Source organism: Plasmodium brasilianum, chromosome 2 (assembly GCF_023973825.1).
Source record: "Plasmodium brasilianum strain Bolivian I chromosome 2, whole genome shotgun sequence".
Taxonomy (NCBI): Eukaryota; Apicomplexa; class Aconoidasida; order Haemosporida; family Plasmodiidae; genus Plasmodium; species Plasmodium brasilianum.
Genome location: NC_090115.1, coordinates 288390 through 306977, shown reverse-complemented (window position 1 = coordinate 306977; position 18588 = coordinate 288390). Strand labels below are relative to the sequence as shown.

The window sequence follows — 18588 nt, the reverse complement described above, 5'->3', positions numbered from 1 at the left end:
ATGTTAAAGTAAGGGCAACAAAAATGCATGTACATGTAAATGTACGTGTACATATACATATACATATTCATACTGTATATATTTTTTTTTTTATGTAATACCAAAAAAAGGAAAAAAGTATAAAATATACTGATCTTGCCTCAGAGGAGAATTTATACCACACCCTATTTTTTATTTTTTTCATTAAAAAAAAAGCACATCCTCTATTTTGTTCGTATAGTATTTTTTTTTTTTTTACCTAGAAGCAACGTTAGCTTCAGCCTCGACTTAAACTTCAATTTATTACAACTTCAATTTATTACAACTTCAATTTACGACAACTTGAATATATTTATTTTTTTTTTAACTTCTCTTCCTGCATACAGGTTATTAAGCGGTAACCTGGTATAGCAATTTAAGCTGCCTTTTTGTGTGCCACTAAGAGGAGAGTAAATTATTCCAGCAAGCGGGGTGTGCATCAACATAATAGGACATAAGTCTTATGTGGAAAGGTACTTACATGTGCTTATATACGCACATATTGTAAAGACTGGTACATTCATGTTCAGATAAACATATGTACTAAAGTAATAAAAAAAAAAAAAAAAAAATTGTAGTAACCAGCAGTTCACAGAAACGTACAGGATTAACTAAAAAATCAACAATGAATGCAAACATCGTGGAGGATGAACAAAAGAATGAGGAGCTGAGCAGGTTTATTTACATACTGGATAAAGAATTTAAATTGTGTAAAGAGGAAGCGAAAAAGGAAGAGGAAGCGAAAAAGGAAGAAGAAGCGAAGAAAGATCGAGGGGGGGAAAAAAAAGAGGAACAGGATGAATATTACAGCAATTTAAAAAAAGAGAAAGGAATAGAAGTATTACCAAATGAATACGCATCATCATTAAGTATAAGTAAAAAATATGACTTAGATCATAATAAAGTAGTTGGATTAATGAAAAAGTTAGAAGTATTATATTATATTATTAATACTGTAAAAACTTTTAATACGTACCATTTGACGGAAGAAGGATTACAATACTTGAAGGAAGGAACGCCAGAATATCTTGTCCTTAAATATGTAGTACTAGAGAAGAAAACATGTAGTATAGAGGATTTAAAAAAAAAATTTGGAAAGAAAGGTGATATTGGTTTGAACGTTAACTTGAAGAACAGGACAATCCAGCTAAACAAGACTGATAAATCGTTGAGTTCAAGTGTTGATGTGAACAAGCTTCAGGATGTAACTCAGATGTACTTGAGCCTTATTGATATGCACGGACATGATGAACAATTACTAATGAAGGAGGTGGAGAGGGTTGGCCTAATTAACGACGTTATTACCGATGGACATGTTAGCTGTGTGATGCAAAATTTGAGGAAGAGAAAGCTGGTAGAGGTAAAGAAAAATTCTTATTGTTATGTAGTAAAAACAAGTGCCTTTAAAAAAGACATAAAAAAGCAGATAACCGATTTGAATTATTTATTATTAAAAAATGAAGAATATAAAAAATATGATATTAAAGAATATAATTTTTTTTCAAGTGGAAAGAAAATAATTAAGGGTACTTTACACGTTTTAACAAAACAGATGAGAATTTTTAAGGATATATTTATATCATTGGGATTTGAAGAAATGGAAACACATAATTATGTAGAATCCTCCTTTTGGTGTTTCGATGCTTTATATATACCACAGCAACATCCAAGTAGAGATTTACAAGATACTTTTTTTATAAAAGATCCAGAAATATGTCAAGATAATTTTATTGATATAGGATATATCGAAAATGTAAAAAGAGTGCATTCTGTAGGTGATTATGGAAGTTTTGGTTGGAATTATGAATGGAAAATTGAAGAAAGTAAAAGAAATGTACTCCGCACACACACGACTTCTAATTCGTGTAGAACTTTATTCAAATTAGCAAAAGAGTATAATCGAAAAGGACATATAATATTACCAAAAAAATATTTCAGTATTGATAGAGTTTTTCGAAATGAAAATCTTGACAGTACACACTTAGCGGAATTTCATCAAGTGGAAGGATTAATAATAGATAAAAATTTAGGACTTGCTCATTTAATCGGTACCTTATCTGCATTTTATAAATATATAGGTATACATAAATTAAAATTTAAGCCAGCATTCAATCCTTATACTGAGCCTTCAATGGAAATATTTGGTTATCATGAACAAAGTAGAAAATGGCTTGAAGTTGGAAATAGCGGCGTTTTTCGACCTGAAATGTTAAGGGCAATGGGTTTTCCAAAAGACGTATCGGTCATTGCCTGGGGGCTAAGCTTGGAAAGACCCACTATGATCAAGTATAACGTTAAGAATATTAGAGACCTCTTTGGTTACAGGAGTACTCTGTAGTTCCCTCGGGAAACCGCGCATACGTACGTGCTACAAATGTGTATGTGTGTGTACCCTAGTGTGCATGTATCCTAGTGTGCATGTATTTTTTTTTTTTTTTTTTTTTTTAAGGGGAAAAAATTAAACAATAGGTGTAACTAATGAAAATAAAAAAATATTTTAAAAAAAAAAAAAAAAAAAATGCAGCAACATGAAGCGGTAAAGTAAAATGCGGACAAAACGAAGCGGCAAAATAAAATGCGGACAAAACGAAGCGGCAAAATAAAATGCGGACAAAACGAAGCGGCAAAATAAAATGCGGACAAAACGAAGCGGCAAAATAAAATGCGGACAAAACCGCGCTGTAGCGTTTTGTTCAATTTTGAATGTGTAGTGTCGAAATGAGAGAAGTCGGATGGATGGACCAAAAATGAAGTAAATAAGAAACAAAAGAAATAGGAAGGGAAATTTTCACTTCGAATTAGGATAAAATAAAAAAAAAAAAAAAAAATATCATAAAATGGTATGGAAATATAAGTCCATGTGTATTAAACTATTACAAGTATCACAATTGCATATGCGTGAAATTGTCATTCATGCATTTTTGCAGTAAAAGCGGAGGGCAACATTTTTTTTAATCTTTGCTGCTTTGTTTTTGCGTTATTTATTTGCTATTTCGATTTATTTTGCATCGCTTCCTGCTATTTTGTTTTATTCTGATTATTTTTATCATTTTGATTATTTTTATAAATTTTGACTATTTTGTTTTATTTTGATTATTTTTATCATTTTGACTATTTTTATCATTTTGACTATTTTTATCATTTTGACTATTTTTATCATTTTGACTATTTTTATCATTTTGACTATTTTACCGTATTTTTTTCCGTTTTTTTCCATTTTTTTCCATTTTTCCCCATCTTCCTCCTTTTTATCCTTTTTTTTATTGTGGCCATACGATGAAATAAAAATGAGGGAAGTGAAAATGGCGCGCCAAATTTCCAGGAATTAAGCCGATACCCGTATACACGCATATACAAGCATACATATATGTATACGTGCATATATACATATATACGTATATATATAAATATATATATATATTTACATACATGTATACATGCGCATGTGTACGTACGTGAGACCTCATAGCAAGGCTGACCTAACGAAATTACGCAAATTACACTGTGTATATGTGTATATGTGTATATGTGTATATGTGTATATGTGTATATGTGTACATGTATATATGTGTATATGTATATATGTGTACATGTATATATGTGTATATGTATATATGTGTACATGTATATATGTATGTGTACATGTATGTGTATATGGGCTGGTTATTCAGAATGTCGAGGGGGGCATGCTGTTGTTTTATGAAAGACTCAGGGATGATAAACTGCACATTAATTATACTAATGACAGTTACGGAAGTGAAGAAAAGGATTTTCCTTTCTCGCTCTTGTACATACAAGTGGATTCTTCTGACCATCCTGTGTAACGCGTTAATTGTTGTTTGCTTGCATCGTAAAGCGAAAGAAGAGGGAAAATGGGGGGGGGAAAAAGCGACGAAAAACGTAGAAAATAATGCAGAAAAAAAAGTAGAAATTGATGAGGGAAAAGAGAAAAATAAACGCCTATATCTTAGCTCCTTTACAACCATTGGAGCATATTATCAAAATGAAAAATCAGCACACCTGTCTAATAAAAATAATGCCAACTATCTCATTAATTTATACAAAGAGGGGGATATTAATATTTATCATCTATTCTTTTACACATACTTTAATAACATCTTTTTCTTTTTTTTTCTTCCCTTTTTTTCCTCCCTTTTGATTTTTAAATATTATATCTTGAGTTACGGTATGTTCTTAATAGACGAAATGCATTTTGATCCTTTTACACTGTTTGCTTGTTCGCGTTGAGTGAAGTACATACATATAGACCCACGAACGCGCAAGCGGATCTGTGTGAACATACGTAAATAAGTAAATGTGTAAATATGTAAATACTTACATATATATATATATATATATACATATACATGTGTGTGTTTGTGTGCGTATATGCCGTTTCTTTACAGAAACCGCAAAGCTGTCTGTTGTACTTGTCAACACGTTTGTTCTCTCTAGTGTTTTGTTGAGGCATGTTCGGGTCTCTCTCTCATTGTACTTTGTCTGTCACTCCTTTTTTTTCCTTTTAATACTGAGTAATTATTTTAAATGAAAAAGAAAATTACCTGCGCGTGCATGCGAGTATTAGTGTATTCATGTCTGCACATATGCACACATAAGCGCACATACATATACGCGCATATATATACCTAAAATTGCAAATACATACACAAGTGCATACGTACATGCACATATCACCACCATCTCAGCACAGTCTGTAGTAGGTACCTCATATATGTTTCCGTTACTCCTCTTTTTTAATTTAGGCGAAATGAAAATTAGCGGAAACGAACTCACTTGTTTTTTTTGTTTTATTGTGAACTTTGTCTTCTACCATATGCTGTCGATATCCTTGTTTCACCTAACAAATAAGTTAAAATGGAAAATAAATTAAAAAAAGAAAAAATTAAAAAAAAAATTAAAAAAACAAAATTTAAGAAGAAAAATTTAAGAAGAAAAATAATTTAAGTGCTGCTTAGCAAGCATCATATAACCATTTTCCGCTGTTTTATGTCTCATGTGTGTATGTCTTCCTTTGCCTCTTAATCATTTGTATCTTCTTTTATTCTAGAGTCTTTTCCTTTCTGGAGGGGTTAATCATAAGTGCGATAGGAACACTAGCTCTAGACTGTTCTTTTTACAGTTTTGTTTATTCGTACTTGAATCATCAAATCGTTCCCACTGTACTGTTTAGATTTTTCAGCAAAGCAGTAATTTAAAAAAAAAAAAAAAAAAGAGCGACTGAGGGGGAACCCGACATTCTTTCCTTCTTTCGCCTATTTGCCTTTAACAAGTTGAAGTGCCAAAAAGTTGTAATGTATATGTATGTGTAACACATATATATGTATGTATGCACGTATGTATATATGCATGCCCTTTTTATTAGACCATAAGTCTAGTTGCATACGGAATGTGCTGCGCGTATTGTTTGCAAAATGCTGCTAAGAACAGAGGGAAAATTATGATAGCATCGATGGCGCTACTTTTGTACAACCTATTCAACTTTATTTCAAGTGAACACGATTCAAGAAGCATAAAAGGTTCGTATAAAGAGAAAATATAGTAATGCATGAAAAGTGCTTTAATAAACAGATCGACTTATTTTGTCGTTTTGTTGTTTTGTTATTTTCTCCCCCCCCCCTCTTCTCTCCACCCGCTCTTCCATCCTTATGATGTCTTCTCTACAGATACAAACGTACTACACATTTTAATAAGTATGGTATGGAGGGAGAACAACTATATCTTAATTCTGTTGTGGTTCATTATAACAACATTTTATTTAATGTATATCATCAACATGTCAAGGAGAAACAAAAATTTATCATACCTAAGAAAGCACTATCACTTCCTTCTTTTTGTGAATGTGAAATTGTCGTTTTTAAAAGGACAAGTAAAAATAAATTATTTTTTTTTTTTTTAAATTCGAGCACGTAGGGTATCCTTTATCATGTGCACATGTACGTATGTATGCACATGTACGTATGTATGCACATGTACGTATGTATGCACATGTACGTATGTATGCACATGTACGTATGTATGCACATGTACGTATGTATGCACATGTACGTATGTATGCACATATGTATGTATGCACATATGTATGTATGCACATATGTATGTATGCACATATGTATGCATGCACATATGTATGTATGCACATATGTATGTATGTTCAATGCGTTCCAACTTTTTTTTCCCTCTATCCCAGATCGACCTACTCATAGTGGCTCTTTCGTTTATTTTTTTGATTTTCATTTTTGTGGAAATGGTGCGAAAAATTTGTGAAGTGTTTTTTCCCTCTCTCAATGCCATAAATAAATTTATTGCGAGGTTTAAGAAAAAAAAAATAAAATAAATACAAATATAAATATAAATAAATATAACTGAATAAATATAAATGAATAACTAAATAAATTGCACACACCTGTGTTCTGTTTTGCTGTGCCTTTTTTCCTTTTTTTTTTTTTTCTTCCATAATTCTTTTAATAATGGGGAGTAACAATGAATGAAACTTTCTTTTTAGATTCATAGATGAGAGGGACAGCAAAGGAATAGTTGTTACACACATTTATCTTTTAGCTGGGTAACTTGGAAGAACAATACAACCTAGACACGACGAACACACGTTATATATGTCAAGCTACGATGTAGCAGTGTGTGCCTGTTTATGATTATGGGTTTACACGTTTACGTATTTACGCGCTTACGTTTGTATGATTTTCTTTTTTTTTTTTGCCCCTCCTTTTTTAGGGTTTATATCCCAATTATTACAGACGCATTGTTTAGTAACAAAAACTACGTTCATAAAAAAAAGCAAATCATGTACTTTTTTAGAGAAGCTAACTTTCTCCTGTACAGTTCAGGATTAAACACAATATGCATAGGAGACTCACTTGTTAAGCGCAAGATTTTGATGCTTTCATTTCATTTTTCTATATTTCTTTGTTTTACCGTCTCTACATTTTGCCATATTTCTTCGTTTTTCTTCATTTTCCTTTTCTTTTTTTTTCTTTTTTTTTTTTTTTTTTACTTTTCATTAACGGAATAACCTTATATAGCAGTTTGTTTAATTAGTCATGACGTGCCTACATATTTTACGTTTTACCACGTTTCACAAAAATATTGCTGTGCATGTATTTTTATTTTATTTTATTTTTTTTTTTCTTTTCGAAGGCTGCAATAGGAGGGTTCCTGTTCCCAACCCCCAAAATGAAAAATACGAATAATAAGTCTTATGCTGGTAAGGAGTTGGGTTAAGAAGTCGAATAGAAAACACCACTCACACGTACCATAGCGGGTGGGTGCGTAAATTTGTGGATGCACGTGTGTACGCCCACTTTCTCACCAGTGTACGTTAAGCATACAATGACTTTGCACATGTGAAGCCACTGTACAACTGCAAATGTAAGCGCTAATTTTTGTGTGTTACATAATTAGGCTCCTATTTCATTCCTTTTGTACAGGTTTTCTTTTTTTCTTTTTTACTACGTTCTTATCGTTCCTATTGTCAAGCTACTTTTTACAAGTACAGAATATTTCCATACATATAAATATGCAATGAAGCAAAAGTACTTCATCAATAGATGAACACTAAATATACTTATTCATACATTTCACACAAAAAAAAAAAAAATTTTACAAATGTTTACTCCTCTTCTTGCAAATTTTTAGCAAACTGTCTCATGGGCTAATTTGAACATTTTTTTTATGGTATCTCTATTTGGCGCTCTATTTGAGGTAAAAGCAAAGAAAGGAAGCAAAAAAAAGGGACAAACAAAAAGGAAAAATATTATTACCAATTTGTAGAAACGAAAAATCATACTTACCTGCGTATGTGTATGTGGGGCATACATGATGTACACGGGTGGTTTTTCCTTTTTTTTTTTTTTTTTTTCCTGTTGTTCATTTTACATTTTTCATTATTCTTTTTTTCCATTTTTTTTTTTTTTTTTTTTTTCAAAAGGCTTATCTCCTCGACATTGACAATTTAATATTGCCCCTATTCGCCTTTTGTGTTTACTTGAGCTTTGAGAAATAAAATCTTTAAGTAGCAATAAAAGGACTTAAGATTTTTCTTTTTTTTTTTTTTTTTTTTTTTGACAAATCGAAAAGGAAAAAAATTGTGAATTAAGATTCAGTGACATGGCAGTCCGTTAATAATTTTTTTATTTTGCTATCTTTTGTTTCCATCTTTTTAACCTTTTAATCTTTTAACCTTTTTTTTTAATTTTTTTTTCATCTTATTTTTCATCTTTTATTTCATCTTTTTTTTCATCCTTTTAACCTTTTAACCTTTTTTTTTCATCTTTTTTTCATCTTTTATTTCATCTTTTTTTTCATCTTTTATTTCAACTTCTAACCTTTTAACATTCCTTTTTTTTTATCCCCCTCTTTTCTGCCGCTCCATTTTTGGCCGATCTTTTTGTTTTTCATTAGGATGTCCTATATTAAGGTAAAGTCCGTACAGTTTAAAGAGTAAAAGAATGAAATAAATTTACAATGAAATTATTTCAGGGGGTTAAAACATCGTCTGTACGCATGTATGGGTGTGTATGTGCATACATAAGTGTAAATCTCTATGTTATTTGTTTATATATATATATTATATATATATTATATATATATTATATATTTTTTTTCTTTTTTTTGTATATTTATGTATGGATATGTGTGTGTATGCATGTGTATGTATGTATATGTATGTGTATGTATGTGTATGTATGTGTATGTATGTGTGCAGGCTCCATCAGATATCTCAATTCTTGAGTACAAGTACTCGAGAAAGAACGAACGAAAGAAAATTAACATTTGGAAAAAAATTTTTATTCATGTGTGTTTTTTTACTATTGGTAATAACTGTAACAAGTTAAGTAGTCATGATGTTATTAAGGTTCTTTCGAATGTGTACTCAGGTACGCGTTAAATACATTCCTTTGTTCTACTTAATTTTATTTAGTTTAGTTATGTTTTATTTTGTTCTACTTAATTTTATTTTGTTTTATTTTGTTCTACTTAATTTTATTTTGTTTTATTTTGTTCTACTTAATTTTATTTTGTTTTATTTTTTTATGTGAGGCAGCTAACCTGTTGAGCAGCTGTGTCACCCATTCGTCCTCTGCATTCATTTTAATTTTCACATTTCTCTTTTTTTTAGTTTCTCATTTTACATTTTGCTTCTCTCATTTTACATTTTTCTTCTCTCATTTTTTTTTTTTTAACCCCATAGATGACGTTGCTGACAGTAAAAATGTAAATACCTTAAATATATTGAACATCCTGAACACAAGGCAGAAAGACATAGAAAAGCAGGTAAATATAAAAGAGCAAATGTAGTGTATCCTGGAGAGTGTAATTGGGGGAAATGTGTATTTGCTAGAGTGCTTCTCTCTTTCTAGTCTATTAAAGTCCGTTCATATGTTTATTCCTATTTTTACCACTGCTTAGTTATTGCAGTACATGTACATGCATTTTTTTTTTTTTTTTCATTTTTGCGTCTATGTATTAACAATAGGTACAGTGCAAGTTCTGCTCCTTTGTCGGTGAGCCGCAGCATTTAAGATTCATAACATTAATACAAATCCTTTTGCAGCTTAAAATATGTCAATTTGTTCATTCATCGCAGTCATCGTTCTTTATTTTCATTTATAGATATATTTATGTAGTTATTTATGCATTTATTTATTTACATGTTTAATTATATGTTTACATATTTATTTATATGTTTACATATTTATTTATATGTTTACATATTTATTTATATGTTTATTTTTTTTTTTTTTTTTTATTTTATTTTTATATTTTTATATTTTTTTTAATCCTTTCCATAGGGTTTTTATTACTTCCTCTGTACGGCCTCAGGAAGTTCAAATACTACGATGCTAAAAGTAAAGTAATAATTTCCCCTTTTTTTGCCATAGGGGGAATGTATATTGGTTCCTTTGTTGGAAATTTATTAACTGGGAGGTTAGAGGCGAGTCATATAAGGGGTTACGTCAGTGTGTGTACATAAACACACACATATGTACATATACATACTAATATGTATATATTTTTTTTTTTTTTTTTCATCTCCTTTTAATCCCACACTTGTAATTTGCTCTCTCAGGTTCAGTAGTTACAGGAGATCTAAATTCCTTGGGACGTTACCTGCAAATGTTTATTTGAAAGAATGAAACAAATAAAAAATTAAATGGATAAACAGTGAAATGGATAAATAGTCAAATGGATAAATAGTCAAATGGATAAACAGTCAAGTGGATAAACAGTCAAATGGATAAATAGTCAAATGGATAAACAGTCAAGTGGATAAACAGTCAAATGGATAAATAGTCAAATGGATAAACAGTCAAGTGGATAAACAGTCAAATGGATAAATAGTCAAATGGATAAACAGTCAAGTGGATAAACAGTCAAATGGATAAATAGTCAAATGGATAAACAGTCAAGTGGATAAATAGTCAAATGGATAAATAGTCAAATGGATAAACAGTCAAGTGGATAAATAGTCAAATATCTAACTAAATAAACAAATGCAGCTTCGTCGATACTGCTTTATCACGACTCACCCCTTTTTTGTTTTTTTCTTTTTTTTTCCCCCATTTTTTTAATGATTTTTTTTTTTTTTTTTTTTTACATATGTACATAATGTATATACACAAAATGGGACATAAGAAAATAAGAAAGTTTAAGAACAAATAGTAGTCTTTTTTTTCCTTTTTTTTTTCTTTAATTTCTTCCCTTTTTTATATTCCATTATATATACATAAATATTATATACTATATAATGAATACGTGTTAGTGAAAGCATACTTATACAATGCGCAACTTAAAAATTGTTTGTTGAGTTTGTCTTTTCCATTCACATATGAGTTGACCTTTTAATTCTTAATGCTGATTCGAATTATTAGTTTACATTTTTGAAAAAAAAAAAAAAAAAAAAATTATTAACGAGGAAGAAGAAGAAAAAAAAATTATTAACGAGGAAGAAGAAAAAAAAAAAATTATTAACGAGGAAGAAAAAAAAAAAAAAAAGCACTCGTAAACATAATCACATTCCACAAAGATGAAAAAGTTTTGTTTGACTTCTTTCCTTCCAAGTATTTCCATTTTTGTATTTTCTTTCATTTCATCCAGTGAACAAGTATACGACATCGGAAGATTGCCCATATCAGAAAAAAGAATTGCTCTAAATTTAATACAAGTATATGAGGAAACAAAAGATGCTCAAATGAAATTTTATGAAAAATTCGATAATACGCAGCAACTCTTCAATGAAATAAAGGCGGAGAAAAGTAGTACTTCGAGAGAAGATGACCAAGCAAGGGGATTTATTAAAACCCCCCTGCAAGATGCCACTTCCAATACTACAAATCCCTCCACTAGTACTTCCTCCTCCTTTGTTCAAATAATGTCTAAAGGCCCCGTAGAGGAAGAAACCATATGGAGAGCCCTGTACGACACACAATTAAGGCGGTCCCCTCCAACTGAAGAGGTTCATGTATTTTCAACAGAAGATGTAGAAAAAGAATATGGAAAAGCAAGGTTTGATGCATTTATATCACAAATATATATGATGAAAAACCAATTTGAAAAAGATTTACTCTACATGAATGAAGAATTGCCAAGGCAAAAAAAAATAAAGGATGTAATAAATAAGGCTGCTCTACTAGAACAGCACATAAACATGCAGAACAAAGGGAACTATTATAAAAATGGACCTGTGCAGAAGACGTACGCAACGAGGGTACTCTGCTAATTCGGACGGGGGCGAACATATATATATATATATACATTCATATGCGTGTGCATGAACATATGGTACTTTTGTTTTTTCCTCTTCTTTTTCTTTTCATTTCTTTTTCCTCTTCTTTTTCTTTTCATTTCTTTTTCCTCTTCTTTTTCATTTCATTTCTTTTCTTTTCTTTTTTTTTTTTTTTTCTTTCTGAATGTGCAAAATTACAAATTCGCTGTTCTATAAACATTAGCGGTTCAAAGGGGCATCATTTTTATGTATTTGGAATAGTGTACTACGGAGGGATAAAAACAAGCTGGGAGAAGTTTAAAAGGGAACACACACTTTTAAATGTCCGTGAAAGGTGGGTTTTTCCTTTTTTGCATGAACATGTACATGTGTACGGGCACATTCGTGTGTGCATATTTGTGTGTGCACATTTGTGTGTACGTAATTCCTTTTAGCGAGTGCCCCTCAGAATTAGGCACTAACTCTTGCAACGCCTGTTAATGAAAAGAAATCAAGTGGCAGGAAGAATAACATTAAAGGAAAATTTTCCTTTTTGTCAATATGTCCTTGTAATATTTGATAAGAACGATAAACGATTTACAGTTTTTTTCAATATGAGATATATCTTCATCAAACTGTGCAAAGAATTTACCATTTTTTGCAAAAGGTTTAGTTATACGACCAATATATTCTATTTTGAATTCATTTTTATTATTTTGATAAGATGAATTAACAATATAAATTTTTTTATCCAAATATTGGGTAATTTGACTAGACGAAGTAAAAATATTCTTGCATAGCAGGGTGAAATTATCAAATACCTTTTCAATTAATCCAATTTTTTCCTTTGCATTCATTATTTTCATATTTTCAAAACCTTCATATTCGTTTAAAGCTGGTTTTTTATTAACAATAAATGGACTTTTTTTATGGTGCCTATCATCATCAATCATGTCTATAATATGCCCATACACACATATTCGGCAGTTTAGCTTATCATCGTTTTTTAAAAATATGCACTTTTCATTAGTGTAACAGTATATTTTCGTCTTCATGACTGTTAAAAAGTAGACTTCTTCCTCTTCACTCTCATCCTTCCCGTGTTCGCTTCTTTCACTTTTATCCTTACCTTTACCATGTTCACTACCTTCACTTTCTCTGTCCCTTTGCGGCGTAAAGAAATTAATCTTATCAACCAACACATAATGTCCGTTTCGATCAAATGGTTTATGCCCCCACTCTTCCGACTGACTAGTTGAGTTGACTGTTACATTCGACGTTCCACTGATAGCCACATTGACTTTCGCATTGGCTTCCGCATTTGGCGCTGTGCCATTTTGATTTACCATTTTTTTAAAAAAGTACCCGTAACAAGGAGAAGAGGAAAATCCTATTATACAGGTTAGCAGTTCTGCATTGTTCATATTTTTTTTGTAAAATTCAACGAACTTTACCTTACAAATAAATATGGAAAAATAGGAGATATTTGATTTTTCAAAAACAATTATACCTCTTTCTATTTTTTTTGTATTTTTCAAATTATTATTCGAAATTAAAAGAGAGAGTCTATCTCCTTTTGTTCCTTCTTCTACCTTTTTTTTAAATGTTTGTATTTCCTTAATTTTCCCCTTTTCATTTATTGGCAATATAACAATATTGCAGTTATTTCTAATTCTTCCTCTAATCACTGTCCCTGTGTATGCTGTTCCTTTTCCTTTAATATCGAAAGAATGATCAAAAAGAAAATAAAACTCTTCATACGTGCACTTTGTCTTCACTGGTATCCTCACGATACTGGACAGTAGGTCTATAAGAGCATCTACATTCGCGAAACAGCTTTTTCTTTCCTCCTTTCGTCGTGTGCTATTTTGTTCATATGTGTGTGCATAATTTTGCTCATACGTTTTCTTACACTTTTGCTCATGCTTCTGCTCATACTTTTTTGGTCCAGTATTTTCATCATTTTTGCTAACGAGATGTGTCCTTTTCCCTTTGCGTGGGCTGCAATTTATTTCGTCATCTTTTTCATCCGATGCGCAGATATAATTTTCTCTCTTATAATTGTTCGTTTTGTATTCATCTACATATAGTTCCACTTCTTTCCTTTCTTCATCTTCTTGTTCTTCTATCCCTTCTTTCCCCCTATTGCACAAACCACGCTCTACACATCCATCATTCATGTTGTCATCCCTCTTAATATATGCTGACAAGCTAATTATATAATATTTTAAATGCCTCAAACGAGTTTTACTCAACGCATCTTCAATTTTTTTTTTCATTAATTTTATTTTTTTTTCTCTTTCATTTATTGGTATTAGGTCTATTTTGTTTAATATTATAATAATATCACTTCTTACTATTTCACAAAGAACTAAGCACTCGATGGTTTGTTTTTGTATTCCTTTGTTTATGTCAATGACTAGAAAAATTATATCTGTTATTTCTGCTCCCATCACAATGCATTTTAGTAGGGAATGATGACCAGGACAATCGACCAAACATACCTGAATTGTTTCTTCATCTCGTTCATTTTTTGAAGAAGCAATAAAATTATTTCTTAACCCGTTCTCTCCCGATATGATCATTTGTTTATTCGTTCCCAGGTCGGTCAGGGCACTTCCATCCCCTTTCCCATGATCAATACATGCATCGTTCCTTTCATCACTGCGTACATCATTCCATTCATCATTCCTTTTGTTACTCTCCTCTCCACCCTTACGGAACAACTTGCATTTTTTTTTTTAATATAAAAGGACGAAAAACCTAGGTCTATGGTTATACCTCTTTCCTGACTTTGTTTGTGCTTATCTAATGCACATGTACTTAACGTTTCACTCAGGCATTTACACAAACTTGTTTTCCCTGAGTCTACATGTCCCAACACGCCAACATTTACATTAATCATTCATGCGGATTGAAGTGAGCTATGTAATCATGAAAAGGTACATATAATCATATGCGTATTTATAAAATTGCCATATATAGCGGAATATGGAATAACTAATAAAATGATATGTACTTGTTAAGGAAAAAAGTGTCTAAAAAGATGAAGCCATTATATACAGTTATGTTGTAATATGCGGAAGGTATACCTCAATAAGCGCCTTTAAGATTGAACTAGGCCTCATACAATAAAAAATAAAAAAATATACCAATTTTGCAATTCGAAAAAGTAGAAGCGTCAATACAGAGAACCACCTTGTCACGGTTGCTTCAACGTTTTTATAACAAGTTTTTTCCTTTTCTCAAACTTTTGAAGGAATTTTTTTTTTTTTACCTACACTGTTCATATATTTTTTTTTTACCTACACTGTTCATATATTTTTTTTTTTACCTACACTGTTCATATATTTTTTTTTTTACCTACACTGTTCATATATTTTTTTTTTACCTACACTGTTCATATATTTTTTTTTACCTACCTGTTCATATATTTTTTTTTACCTGCACTGTTCATATATTTTTTTTTTACCTGCACTGTTCATATATTTTTTTTTTACCTACACTGTTCCTATTTTTTTTTTTTTTATGTGCATTTTATTATTTGATACGCTAACCCTTGTATACTTAATTATGTACCTAACAGTGCGTTGGTTTGTTTACTATCCTCATAAATTTTGTTATTATTAACACGTTTTATCATACTCATAAATACATAAATTTTGCTTGTATATATAAATATATATGCGCACATTTGTATGTGTATATATGACTTGTTCAGGCGAAATGTTCGTTTTGCTCTCACAAATTTTTAAGGAAACGTGAAAATTTATATACACGCCCCTGAATTGAGCATAGAAAAAGGTTATGCCTCACATATGTAACGAGAGAAAGAACAAAATGTACTTGCATAAAGCAAAGAAGGAAAAAAAAAATAAAATATATATATACATTATACATTACCTTATGCATCACATTATACAATACATTATACATTACATTATGCATCACATTATGCATCACATTATACAATACATTATGCAATACATTGTACATTACGTGTACGCGCTCATATCACATCCTTTTTGAAGATATTTAAATTTTTTTTTTTCCAGGCGTTTTCACAATCGTTTGCGAAGGCAAAATAAAGGCAAGAAAGAGCCTATTGTATAAAATTAAAAAAAAATGGAGGTAGAAAAATGCTACGAACATTCCTGCAACAACAGGGGGAAATTAAAATTTTATGAAAATAAAAATTCAAAAAAACAAAACACATTTCCACCTGACAGGGAAGAAATAGGAAGAGCATCATGGCTAATTTTACATACCATATCCGCAAATTATCCGAACGAGCCAACAGAAGAGGAGAAAATAAAACATACTAAATTTTTTTATGCTTTTTCAAATTTGTATCCTTGTCATATATGTAAACTGGACCTATTTCAAATTTTGAAAAACTACAAGCTGAATTGTGATAATAAAATAAGCTTTTCAGAATTCATTTTTAACTTGCATAATAAGGTGAATGAAGAGATAGGAAAGGACATATTTCCATGTGATGATATTCAACATATAATTGAAAGGTACCGGACAGTGGAATGAGAGGCGGTGAAGGATATGAAGTCGGTAATGGCAGAGTCGTCCTTAGCTACACATACGCATGTGTGCAAATGCATTTGCATATTATTCATATGTACAGATATATCTGACAAGGTCAGGCAAATACTTTGGTGAAATAAAACTTAACTAATGATGAAGGTGTTAAAAAGACGAACATTAGAATACTAGGTAAAAATGGATGACCATGAGGTTTAGAAGAACAACATAACAGTTATAAGAAATGTTATAATATAACATTTTGAAATGTATTTAAATAAAGTTTCACATTTATTGGTATGGTAAGTGATGATGTATATGTTATCTGCTAATACGTGTGTAGCGTTTATATAGCTTACAATATAGTACAGAAGAAATAAGAAGTATAAATGTTCAGAAATGTATAGAGATCAAACATACGTAAAAAAAAAAAAAAATAAATAAATAAAATATCAATATTATTTCACTCTTGACAAAGGGGAACAGCGCTTTTTTTTGATGTTTTTGTAACCACGGTGCTGTGTTAATTTATATTATATTCAGTTATTTTATTTATTTTGATTATTCGGTATATTCGACATATTTTGTTCATTTGTTTCATTTTATTTATTTGTTTCATTTTATTTATTTGTTTGTTTGTTTCATTTTATTTATTTTATTTTATTTTATTTTTTCAATTTAAAAAGGATGATTTACACAAACTTAAAAAAATTTTTTACAAAACGAATAAGCTATTACATTAAAAAAAAAAAGGGGGTAGGAAAAAAGGCAGAAGCGCAAGCTGTGCATGATAAATATGTATGTGCGCAACTGAGTAGGTATATGTACATGTATCCACCGGTGAGCCAATCACGACAAAAAAAAAATATAAATATATATATATATATATATATATGTATATATGTATATATGTATGTATATGCATGGATAAATATATAACATCATATCGAATGGCTAATACGCACATATAACGCAAATACATTATTGTAATTTTGTTAAAATAAATTCCTCTTGCTTTTCTTTTTCTGTTATTCACAAAAATACTCATCTACATCACTTTCATTTTCCTCCTTTATGTCTATATGTTCACTATGCTCTTTTTCATTTGTCTTTATTATATTGTATAGCTCCTGTTTCAGTCGATTTTCTTCTTTTTTTTCCTCATCCTCGTCTTCATCCACATTCTCATTCTTATCGCCATCTTCTTGTTCTGCTTCTTTTATTTCCTCCCCATTATCAGCATTTACTTTTTTCAATTTCTTCCTCTTTTTTTTATTTCCTTCTTTTTCATCTACTTCTACACCTATCTCCTGTTTAACGTATGTTCTCAACTCTCTTTCCTCGGATGAATCTGTGGACAGATCACTTCTATTATATAACTGGTCTTCACTCATAGGCTGTATTTCTTTCTCCCAGTAATGACAATGCTTATCAGTACACACATAAATCAATGCCATAGGGTTGTAACTGATCTTTTCTGGTAACTGCAAAAATACCGCTTCGTTGTTTCCGCATTGTTTGCACGTCCAGTCACGTACTCGACCTAGCGCGGGGTCGTTTTTCGTTTCGGGGTGAATGTATATATCTTCTCTGAAGGGGGAAAACGTAAAAAAAAATAAAATAAAAAAATAAAGTTTTTATGACGACAATATATATATATATATATATATATATATGTTCTATGTATCGTTCTTATGGGGAATGAATCCCCAGCAACATATATTACACGTACACTAGTGCATATGCACATATACGTACATGTGGTAAAAGTGCATGTATGCAAAGCGAACACCTACACACGGATATGCCATATGTACTTTTTTTTTTTTTTTTTTTTTTTTTTTTTCTAATTAAATATTTCAACTGCTGTTCTTACTTCCTGTTGTAGTTATAGTTTATCCTAGCAACTATGTTATTCTCTTCATTTTGTTTATGTGATATGTACTCGCAACTCCTACATACATATATTAGCTTTTTGTTTTTTCGATCACTCCTGGAGTATAAGATATTATTACACTCTTCACAGAAAGTCACTTCAGCCATGCTTTTATATAATATACCTTATGTAAAATGGTACATATAAGCGACTGTATCAAATGTTATGCATGTACCACAAACATGTATGTTAGAGGCATATGCACACTTGTATTAGAGGTTAATATGTACAAGATGGTTTGAAGAAATAAAAAAAAAAAAAAAAAAAAAAATTTATATTGTTATGGCATAATTTCATTATGCAACAATTTTAATCCTGCACATATCAGCTGAGGCATGAATTTGTTGTGCCATAAATT

General features: G+C 30.6%; 4 protein-coding genes and 1 pseudogene across 5 annotated transcripts; 3 read left to right on the top strand and 2 right to left on the bottom strand.

Moving 5' to 3' along the window:
• Window positions 1-643: 643 nt before the first annotated feature.
• MKS88_000667 (phenylalanine--tRNA ligase alpha subunit) lies at window positions 644-2356 on the top strand (the record flags this gene model as incomplete). Its single annotated transcript, XM_067217899.1, has 1 exon — window positions 644-2356. The coding sequence occupies one exon, from the start codon at window positions 644-646 to the stop codon at window positions 2354-2356; it is 1713 nt and encodes a 570-aa protein (XP_067075451.1).
• A 1334-nt stretch (window positions 2357-3690) lies between these two features.
• MKS88_000666 lies at window positions 3691-11773 on the top strand (annotated as a pseudogene). Its single transcript has 16 exons — window positions 3691-4204; window positions 4425-4509; window positions 5087-5225; window positions 5402-5577; window positions 5703-5905; window positions 6227-6286; window positions 6550-6601; window positions 6769-6913; window positions 7192-7258; window positions 8769-8930; window positions 9245-9327; window positions 9530-9557; window positions 9846-9902; window positions 10124-10159; window positions 10926-11055; window positions 11152-11770. Coding segments are annotated over exons 1-16 (2556 nt in total).
• A 518-nt stretch (window positions 11774-12291) lies between these two features.
• MKS88_000665 (selenocysteine-specific elongation factor) lies at window positions 12292-14663 on the bottom strand (the record flags this gene model as incomplete). The annotated part of the gene is made up of 2 exons (XM_067217879.1): window positions 12292-14465; window positions 14522-14663. The coding sequence occupies 2 exons, from the start codon at window positions 14661-14663 to the stop codon at window positions 12292-12294; spliced, it is 2316 nt and encodes a 771-aa protein (XP_067075450.1).
• A 1220-nt stretch (window positions 14664-15883) lies between these two features.
• On the top strand, window positions 15884-16300 carry MKS88_000664 (FAD-linked sulfhydryl oxidase ERV1; the record flags this gene model as incomplete). The annotated part of the gene is made up of 1 exon (XM_067217868.1): window positions 15884-16300. The coding sequence occupies one exon, from the start codon at window positions 15884-15886 to the stop codon at window positions 16298-16300; it is 417 nt and encodes a 138-aa protein (XP_067075449.1).
• A 1022-nt stretch (window positions 16301-17322) lies between these two features.
• MKS88_000663 (DNA-directed RNA polymerase II subunit RPB9) lies at window positions 17323-18337 on the bottom strand (the record flags this gene model as incomplete). Its single annotated transcript, XM_067217858.1, has 2 exons — window positions 17323-17884; window positions 18171-18337. 2 exons carry the CDS (start codon window positions 18335-18337, stop codon window positions 17323-17325), a joined length of 729 nt encoding a protein of 242 aa, XP_067075448.1.
• Between the last annotated feature and the right edge of the window lie 251 nt (window positions 18338-18588).